The 10,698-nt window shown below is 42.4% G+C and overlaps 1 protein-coding gene across 1 annotated transcript in view; it reads left to right on the top strand.

Annotated features, from left to right (window-relative positions):
* The first annotated feature begins 1,372 nt into the window (after positions 1-1,372).
* The window catches only part of LOC119393796 (uncharacterized), a 31,232-nt gene continuing 21,906 nt past the window's right edge, over positions 1,373-10,698 (top strand). Inside the window, exons 1-5 of the mRNA XM_037660959.2 lie at positions 1,373-1,612; positions 2,294-2,390; positions 3,550-3,619; positions 7,184-7,277; positions 9,975-10,130. Coding sequence (XP_037516887.1) covers positions 1,552-1,612; positions 2,294-2,390; positions 3,550-3,619; positions 7,184-7,277; positions 9,975-10,130 — 478 coding nt within the window. The 5' untranslated portion in view covers positions 1,373-1,551. The remainder of the gene's footprint in view (positions 1,613-2,293; positions 2,391-3,549; positions 3,620-7,183; positions 7,278-9,974; positions 10,131-10,698) is intronic.

The raw sequence follows: 10,698 nt of genomic DNA, 5'->3' as shown, positions 1-10,698 counted from the left end.
TGTGTGCTCCTATCGGCAGAGTCAGAGATATCGCACATGATAAAGAATGTAGTTGGTGAACAGGCTTCTAGTTTATCACGTTGGGATCCTGGATATCTTCCTCAGTTTGTCTATTTTTCTATCCACGATTCGATCAGTAGGAGTGGAGAGAAACTGGGGTCTCCTACAGGTTTGACTTTCAATTAAGTCGGAAAATCGAGGCAACGTTGACCATTGAACACTGCGTAGTGTCTGATGTTCATGTACGTCCTACGGTGTGTAATGGTCGTGTAGTTCGTCCCACGAACGAAATACCAGTAAAAACCAAAGGCTGCCAATCGAAATTTAGGGCGCCGTTACTTCATAGCAATTATGTATGCCCATTGAAATGCCAACGAGTGTGGTACACTGTAACGTTTCGCCCACGTACCCTGGGGCATAAGTGTCATTAGTCATAATGTCACATTTACATCATAATACTACAAAATAATATTCCCATACTTTCTTTGTCTTTGTGTCCGTTAGTTCTAATTAATGCTGTGTCTAGCAAGGAAAAACGAGCCCTTGAAACTGCCCTTCCTTCGATCGTTCATTAGTCATAATGAATACATGTGTGAAACTCTCCCATGTCGAACTTCGAAGTGACAGGTGCAAGTAGCCTACGCCGACATGACAACCAACTACGCATGTCTGTTGAGCTGCCGATGATTGTAGGATAGTTGTCTTTCAGGCACACGTTGTTACGTGTTAGTTTAGCTGAAATATTCGAACAGCTAAAAAGAAACATCTGTTTGAACTTTGAATTAGAATATACCCCGAGATCTATAACACCAGCATCTGTAAGGTCTGCCAGACAGACACAGCTGCGCTTAAGCATATGCTCTGGGAATGCGAGGCTAAAGTCAAATGTATTAATTCGGATCATGCTCTCTCGGCGAGGTGGGAAGCCGCTCTGCGCAGCTCCAAGCTCGCCGACCAACTCTGGCAGGCCCGTGAAGCGGCGGAGAGGCAAGGCCTTGACGTCCCGACAAGGGAGACCTCAGCCCGGACCGTTAATCTGTCGGACAAACAATAAAGTTCTTCCATCCATCCATTGAACTTTGAACTGCACGTGTTTTTGAATGTCCCGCCACTTGTGAAGCGACTAAACCGCCACTATCTCCTAAAGGCTTTTGCAGAATTATCTGATTTTTTTCTTACTAGAACCCACTTTTTTATGTTGAGTCTCTTCATAGATTTCGACTAGTTACATTTTTGTCTCGTGGTTGTTTACTAGTCTTGGCTTGGCTTCAAAAGTTCTCTCAGAGTAAAACAAGATATGAAAACGAAAATGCAAAGACGAGAAAATCTTGCCTTGCCTTGCCCTTCGCGCACAGCTGCTTTTGCAGTTGCCGCCAAACGCTCTCGTGCTCAAGTGAGGGTGTGACAATAAGCGCTGAGTGTGTATTTTGTTCTTGCTGTTTTTGCCATTGAGACAAAGCGGAACGCAAAGCGCAGCAGTGGGTCCCGAGCACTGGCCCTCTAGTAATGACGACCTAAACGTTTTAGGCCGGTTTCTTGTGCACTGCGAACATGACAACCGCCGAAGAATCGAAGGTAGTCGACGCGAAAGTCGTTTTGCTTGGAGCGTTAGGTCAGTTTCACTTCGTTTCTCCATTAGCCGCTGTGGCACTCTCAGCTTACACACCTTTGTTTTCATTGTGACGCGGGGTTTTTCCGCTTTGTAAGCGTGCATGCTCACTGATCAATGTTAAGGGCTTCGTTGTTCACTTGCGCGAACATTTTCTTGTGGAGCGTCCGATGGTTCCGTTTACTTACTTGAAGTCAGCAATAGTGTTCAAAGGTAAACTTGTACGCCAGGGCTGCGCGAAACTCCGATTAACTGCATTTATTCATTCCTCAGCAGCACGCTTATAATTAAGCGGTCTACTTTATTGATAGTGTGTGACGATGGATCAAATGGCTCAAGCAGAAAGGACTCCGCTCGCTTAGAATGCGTACACTTGCGGAGCCCTGATTGCTCTCTCTGGCTGTAATGCAGCTGTGTCTAATCAGCTGAAAGGCATCGCAACTGTGTTGAACAACACAGCTCGAAATGTGTGTGCCCTATGCGTAATGATGTTAGCAGTGGTAAAACAAGGAATGAATCTCTGGAGCCAATGTTTCGACAAGGGGACTTGTCTTCCATCAGGGCGCCCTGACGAGGATGATTCCCCTCATTAACTCCACCCAATGTTGCTCCATCATAAAAGCGTGCAATTTTTCACATAGCGGGATCGAGTGGCTTCACAAACGTGTTTGTTCTGGTTTTCAGGTGTCGGTAAAACGAGCCTCATCACAAGATATTCTCAAAAGAAATTTGTCGGCACAACGTCTCCCACAATAGGGGCATCGTTCACAACGCTTAGAGTGTAAGTGTATCCATTGCAAGTATTCTTAGTTACAAGCAGGACACCCCAACTTAAGTTTCATTGGTGTATTGATACACCATACATAAGACTGCAAACTGTTCTGTGTTCATAAGACTGTTCTGTGTAATGGTAGGCAAAACTGCTTGCACTGCCTATGGCACTTAAGTAACATTTTGCTACAGGAAACACACGTTATGCATGGAGATATATCAGAGTGCTTGCCTATCCATTGCTGATGCAGCTCTTAGTTTGCAATATTTTTGGAGTTTAGAGACTGTTTACTTGTGTGGTCTGAGGTGGTTTATCGCTTATATGAACTCGCAAAGCTGCCTTTATAGATGCTATAAGCTTGAGGTTGTTAAATACAAGTTGGTGCCATGGGATTTTCTCGTAACAAATATTGGTTAATTATATTGGGTGTTTCTGCTAACAGTGGCAAAAATGTTTATAGTATATAACCTATGGCAAATGACACAATTCTATGCCTTGACTCGCGTAAGTCGAAGCACACATTACATGCCCAGTCAACCTAATTGCGTAATTGAATAATTACTAAAGCTAATTAGTTAACATCTTAGCTAATTACAGTATGGCCCATTTCGCATTCTTCAAATTGCATTCAGGGGGTCTACAGGGCAGACCCCCTTGAAACAAATACTGAGAATCAAATGAGTCACATTTTTATAAATTCAGATATGTGGTTTCTGTTATTGCCCATTTTGTATTTACAGTCTTGTTTCGGGTGTCTTTTTCTTACACCTATTATTAAAGCTTAACAAATGATGAGCTCGGCCCATCAGTCTATTTATTCTTGTTTTTTTGCAATGTATGGCAAGTGAAGCTCGTGAAGACATCCTTCACTCGTTTTCAATTTTTTTTCTAGATCTCGTTGTTTAGCAGTTCAGAGTATGTTTATTACTCGTGCCTTTCCCTGCGTCTAGTGAAATACGCATAAGTGTGAATGCTTTTTAGCCATCCTTCAACAAACATCTTGTTTCGTCACTATTGGCCCAGCAGATTTTCGAGAAATAACATCGTCTGTAGCTAATGTGTTCCCCAATTTCAACATTAAACACAGGTGATAGGAAAAAGAGGATTGCGTATTCAAGCCTTTTGTCACCTCTCTCAATCTTTCTTTGTATGTCTTCATTCATTCCAGGAATGTGGGTGATGCCAGGGTGAGAATACAGCTGTGGGACACGGCAGGCCAAGAGAGATTCAGAGCAATGGTAACGTTTATTTGTTCTGTTCTTACCTTACAAGATGAAGCAAATTTGATTTTGTGCTGCACTGCACAGTAGCATTGAATTCCGACCAATGATCGCTTGCTATTAGTCAACACCTTCGAAACATGGCACTTAACTCCATTCCCTAACTTCTTTCTGTCTGCTTCTTGATGGCTCTTTTCTTCCTTGCCGTTAACATCTACAACGGGTTTTTAAGCTGCATTGTTTTTCGCTGCATGTAGAATTGAAGGGGCACCAAGGAGGACCACTAAACCAGCTTAGCCTGGCAACACATTCTTTCAAAACTTCATATTTGCAAATTTTGCGGTAAAGGGTGGATTACTAAGAGCAAAAGATAAAACTTCTACTTTCTCTTGTCCCTTTTTTTTTTAATTTGCTCCTGCACTTCCGTGCCAGTACTTCGGACTTGCTAAGTACTGTCTTCAGATCCTCTGAAATACACTAGTTCAGAACGACGGAAAGTTGAGCCAGTCAGTAGGAATTCAAGATTAAAGGAAAGGCCTGCAAACATGGACACAAGAGAAGCAAACAAATCCCATGGTGCTTACTTTGCAGTGGCTTTTTTTTTTTTACCCACCACAGTGGTCCAGTGTTTATGCTGCTCGACTGCAGACCCGCAGGTCACAGGATCGAATCTTGGCCGTGGCGGCTGCATTTTCGATAGAGGCGAAAATACTAGAGGCCCGTGTACTTAAATTTAGGTGCACATTAAAGTACCCCAGGTGGTCAGTATTTCCGGAGCCCTCCACTACAGCGTCTCCTATAATCATATCATGGTTTCTGGATGTTAAACCCCAACAATTATTATTATTATTACTCTGCAATGGTGTCACAGTTATGTTGAAACCTTGTGACAGCATTACCTGTGCATTCACGTGGATTCATGACTAATTTAAATTAAGATAGTTACGTGACAGTGTTCCGAGGGTGAAGGAAAAGACCTCGAAAGCTATTGTTGTGAAAGCTAAGCTGATTTGCTTGCAAGCTGCTATACTCTAACACACTGTGAGCAACATGGAACTGCAAGAAAAGGCAACAAGAAATAAAAGAAAACCCAAATTATCAACTGACCAATTACAGTGCTTTTCAAGCCAGACAATGCTAGTTCATCCATTCTGAAAGCGTGGCGGGCTGCGAGTGTTTCATAGTGAGTGTCAACCTGATTTCTTTATTACATCGGCGCACAATATGACTTACGATTACTGAGACACCTTCCATTCACTGTGGAGCTAAATGGAATCACTACACAGCCTAATCTCTGAACGCAGGTCTGTGATTAAATGAACTCCTACATGGCACGCTGCCACGTCATAACTCTCAACACAGAACTAGACAAAGGGAAGTCCATATCAGGCATATTGCTTAATCCTTTGAAATCTGTAGCAGGAAATGCGCACATCCTGATTCTCTTTCTTTTATATGGCTGTTTATTTTTATTTACTGAAAGTGCCATGTACCTTATTTGTATAGTAGATACTTCCAACCCTCCTCTATCTCTCTCTCTCTCTCTCTCTCTTGCTCTTTATGCATCTCGCAATTAATTGGGATTTGGGAACAAAGCAAGAGAAGTTTGATGTCTAGCAGAGGTGTACTACTTTATATGAAACAAAATGCTCTTTTAATGTTTTTACCATTGTTCTAATGTTCTTGGTGCTAGAGAATGCCATAGGCCAAGGCAACATGCCTTATGATCAATCATGGTTCTGGGATGTACGTGAAACTACCTGCCACGGTGGTCTAGTGGTTATGGTGCTTAGCTGCTGACCCGAAGCTCGCAGGATTGAATCCCGGCCCCGGTGGCCACATTTTCGATGGAGGCGAAAATGCTTGAGGCCCGTGTGTTTAGATTTATGTGCACGTTAAAGAACCCCAGGTGATCGAAATTTCCGGAGCCCTCCACTGCAACGCCTCTCATAATCGTACGATTTTGGGACGTTAAACCCCAGCAGTTAATTATTATGGGATGTGAAACCCCAGAATTGAAATTTTATTGTTGCTTACATGCATAACATAGCCTGCATAAAGGATGAAAATTGAATTGAAGGGACTGTCATCATTCGCTCTTTTAAGGCCACTTAAGTAGATCAGTGGTGTTCGCCGATTAACTCTGCATGTTTGTTGTTCCATCGTTAAAACTTGTAGTTTTATCGGTGCAACAGTGTATGTAGCTGGCATGATGTCCGCCACTTGCAGCATGTTTATGTTTATCAAGTGTTACTGGTTTGTCTGTATTGATGACAAAAGCATTTTCTTTTAGGCTTGCAGTTGATTTGGCTCCTGCTAAAACTTTGCATGGAAATCACATTCCAGCAGTAATGTATTTTATCATCATTTCCCCGTCTCATTTTGTAGAAGAGGGAAATCACTACTGTCTGATGCTGTCTGATCACTACTGTCTGAGGGCGCTCAACTGCTGACCCGAAGATCGCGGGATCGAATCCCGGCCGCGGCGGATGCATTTTCACTGGAGGCGAAAATGTTTGAGGCCCGTGTACTTAGATTTAGGTGCACGTTAAAGAACCCCAGGTGGTCGAAATTTCTGGAGCCCTCCACTACGGCGTCTCTCATAATCATATCGTGGTTTTGGGATGTTAAACCAAAGATATTATTATACACTGAAACCTCGATATAACGAACACGGATATAACGAAATATCGGGTATAACAAAGTAAATGAAGAATACAGTTGAAACCCGCAATAACGAAATCGGCGGGGAAAGCACAAAATTTCGCTCTTGCGGGAATTTCGTTGGTGCGAGAATGCGGCAAAAAAGACATAGAATTTACCAAAAAACACATTTTATTGCCCAAAATCAGTAAGTTTGCTTTGGCGGGTCTTACCATGCAGCAATTTCATGCCTTTCGATCGGGAATCTCGCTTGACACGGCGCAATGTTCTCCCCATGCACTGGTCAGTGACGGCGGCGCCGCGCTGTCACCAGTACCGTCATCAAGTGTGCCTACAGGCGAACCTTCTTCCGGCTCCGCTGGATCAGCGCAGAATCGTGGACAGCGAGCTGCACGCAACGCCAAATTCTTCTCCAGGGTGCTCTGGATTGCTCTGCATCCAGAGCACCCTGGATGCAGAGCAATCCAGGGTGCTCTGAGTCACTTGCTTATGGTTTGATACCATCACCTCAATACACTTAAAGCACTCGGCTTCCACTATCTGAATGTGCAATAGTAAAACTGCACTGAAAACTTCTACTTTGGCTAGAGGTCATTCTGATGTTACCACCACTCTACAGAGCTCACCCTATAAGGGAGCCATATATACTTGAATGGTGAAAAATGTTTGCTCTGTTCTTGTTTACTGACAAAAAAGTGTTTGCCAGAGATGTATGAGTGTTGAATGCATTAACAAACACAAAATGTACTGCATTGTGTGATTTCTGTTGAAAGTATGAGTGATTGAGAAGACAGGAATAAAAAAAAGATTCTCTATTTCTTGGATATATACAGAGTTCTTTGCCACTGAAAACTTGCATCTGCCTGCGGCTTGTATTGCACGTTATGCAATCTTCTTTTTGTTCTTTCAAACATGCAGGCACCTTTGTACTACAGGAAAGCAAATGCCGCCATTGTTGCATACGACATAACTTCTATTAGCAGCTTTGAAGCCATGAAGCAGTGGGTTTTAGGTAAGAGCCCTCCTTTTAAGGACATTATTCCAAAGGTGTTTTACCGTGTTTTCTGCATTACCACTGTACAATTGGACACTGACCAGGAAGCTTTCCATTTGACTGACAAAGAATGCATACCGTAAAAACTAATTGTCATCCACTTTAACAAATGAAGTTTGCATTTCACTGCTTCCCCCCCCTCCCCCCCCTTTTTTTTTTTGGAAAAACATTCTTTATCAAAATGTAAAATGGTGTTTTCTTGTAAGATACCCTAAGCAAAGATTCACTAAAACGATTCTGTATATTGACCTTTTTTTTTACCATAGCTGATCATACACAAGTACTGTACTAGAGAATTTGTTATGTTTTAAACGTACTCACACTCACCATAATTAATATTCAGCACACTAAAGGCAGTTAGTTGCATTTCTTACAGCAGCATTGACTAGGTAAACTTGGTGAAACCCACAGCAAACATTGTGGGGAAACAAATAGCGAAAATGGCATCATGGTTACGGTAACTTGTTTATTCAGATGTTAGATTCTCCTTTTAGAATTCAGTGCCTCTAATTATGTTCTTGAACATTTGTAATAGCCAAGAAGATCCGTCTATTTCCTGTCAATTATTATGCTGTCGAAAATGGTGATATACAACTGTGTTTCCTTTGGAGTTAACAAAGTAAATGCTTTGCTTTAAGCTTGCATTCAAGAAGTTAGGAACATATACAGCAACCCCTGTGGTAGCTTTGTGGCTATAATTTGGGCTTCATGTTTTCGGATAAATCTAAAAAATTCCAATGAACACTCGCCGGTAGAATTTTTGAAAGTTTGGGTTTATCTGATAAACTCCGATTTTAACAACCAGTATGATCCTGTTCTGTTCTTTATCGAAAGGGCATGTTCTAAGCAGTCATTGATACATCGGCCAGTTTGGCCGATATGAACTTTACCTCACATCAACAGTATCTAGTAGACCACACTCATCGCACATTTAACAAGGGGCTTGTCGCGCGCTGAGCGAGAGACATCAACGTATGCAGGTCCCCCGGAAGCGCGAGACGACATCTTTTATACAGTCCCCTGGTGGTCCCCCAGTGTCGAGCCATGGCACTGCAAACGCAACAACCTTAAATGGCAAAACAACATTCCTTTCCTCACTCTGCACCGCAACAAAAAAGGAGCCGAGAAGGAAGGAGGGAAAGGAAACCGGCTCCCCATGAAGGGGTCACACCAAGAAAACTAAATTAGTAGTTGGCGGAAATTAATCTGGAGTCCACCACTACGGCATGCCTCATAATGGTACTATCGAGGTTTTGGCACCTGAAACCTGTAATATTTTTTAAGAACACGTACAACATTGACTTGGCTTTGCCTGGACATCATTCTATATTGAACTGCTGGTGCAAGAAATTGAGATAGAAACATATTCCTTATTCTAACAAGAACATTCTCTCCATAATTGGATATTCTGTTACATGTCTACATATGAGTTTATCAAGAACCTTAGCCTAAAATAAATCGTATTTCAACATTATTATGGGTCGAGTCAAGTACAGACTAAGATTAGCGTTTGTTTAATGTAGTAATTGCACTTAGAGATTGTTTAACGTTCGGTAGAGCATCGAAAGGGATGACAGTCTTCATTATGTCTTGCACCGTGTTTGAGGCTTGCAGTCATTGCACTTGCATGCAGTGCGAAAGGGGCCAGGTAGAGGCACCTCTGCAGGGTCCTACATAGCATCAACTGTTTTATTTGTAGACTGTGAAAGCTTTACTGATCAGCTTCATTACTTTAAAACACGTCTCATCACTAAAGGTGTGAAGAGGGCCAGTTATTGGGTCAGCTTATAGTCTGTCTGGCTGTAAATAATCTAGCCATTCTTGGCAGCCAGCGTAATGATGTGCTATGTAAGTATTGACATACATTATACTTTCCCACACCAAAAGTCCTTTGGTGCTCTGTGCCTAACACAACTGAAAGGTGGTACTCAGCCATGTTGATGTGCGTCTATCGTTTATCTTTTTTAAGAAGCATCATTTGGATGCCACTCCTGGCTACTTTTAAAACTGCATTGTGTGTTCCACAAAGGGTGTTTGGGGCAATCCTGAACACTGCATGTGCTGAAAGAGAGCTTGCTGTTCTCCTGTTGAAACTGAACAGTCAAGGTGTATTAGTACAGAAAGCACTGTTGACACTCTTCAAGAGACACTAAAGTAAAGCAACAGATCGGTTTAGATTGATCAATTGTACTCTGAGAACTCATATGTTGTTAATTTCGCCATCATAGGTTTATTAATAGAGGAGAAAATCAAGGTCAGAGTTTCATTTTTAAATTTCGCGCAAAAATCTCCTCATGTGACGGATTTCAAAGTGCATTTTTCGCATTTTTATGACATTTGCTCAATGAAACTTCCTGAACTTGGTTTGTTATATCTATGGCCCCCTCAGAGGGCAATAAACTTCATTTTTACTGATTAGTAACTACGTAGGACCTAGTAGACGCTGTCAAAATCTAACACAGCATTTCGTGTGGGAATTTCATGGTGGCGTCGCCACGTGCAATTTATTTTTGCACGTTTTCTCGCTTACCAAGCATTTTCTCATGGCAAGCATAGTGATTTTAGAATTGTAAAAGAGTAATTTACTAATATGAGAAAAATAATTTTTCTCTTTAGTGTCCGTTTAACTTGGGTCTCTTGCCTATCTTTGCACAGAACTGAGGAGAAATGTAGAAGAGGCCATCGTCCTGGTTCTGGTGGGGAACAAGTGCGACCTGATGCAGCACCGTGCGGTTGACCGAGATATGGCGGAGAAGTACGCCCGTGATGTAGGAGCGTACTTCTCAGAGTGCTCAGCACTCAGCAACGAAGGTAGGTTGCTGCAGCTAAGAGCTCATCGCAATTCTTTATCGAAGGTATGCCCACAGGATGCTGTATTGGGAGAGCCTGAATGCTGCACATTTCTTTTTATTAGTATTTCCTTAGACCAAGTGAAATTTCATGATCAAGTGCCGGTTTTTCGAAAATTCTTCAGCAGAATTTTATAATGATAGCCATTGCTCTTTACTCTAACTTTCATGATGTTTCGCAGAAGAGGACAACATACCCTCCCCAGTGGTCTAGGGGTTATGGTGCTCGACTGCTGACCTGAAGGTCGCGGATTCTAATTATGGCTGTGGTGGCCACATTTCGATGGAGGCAAAATGCTAGGGGCCCATGTACCGTATTTACTCGAATGGTACGAAAGCTTTTTCCAGATTTGTGCTACCTAAAGTCCACCCGTGCTTTACAATTGAATACCGAAATACTATTGTTTCTTTCTGGACGCAAGGAAAAGTCACCCCTCGCATTACACTCGTGGTCGCGTTACAATCGAGTAAATATGGTATGATTAGAAAAAACAGCGCAAAACCACAGGACACACAGGAAGGGGACGCAC

Source organism: Rhipicephalus sanguineus, chromosome 5 (assembly GCF_013339695.2).
Source record: "Rhipicephalus sanguineus isolate Rsan-2018 chromosome 5, BIME_Rsan_1.4, whole genome shotgun sequence".
Lineage (NCBI taxonomy): Eukaryota > Metazoa > Arthropoda > Arachnida > Ixodida > Ixodidae > Rhipicephalus > Rhipicephalus sanguineus.
Note: the sequence above shows the minus strand (reverse complement) of the source record. Positions and strands in the feature narration are given on the sequence as shown.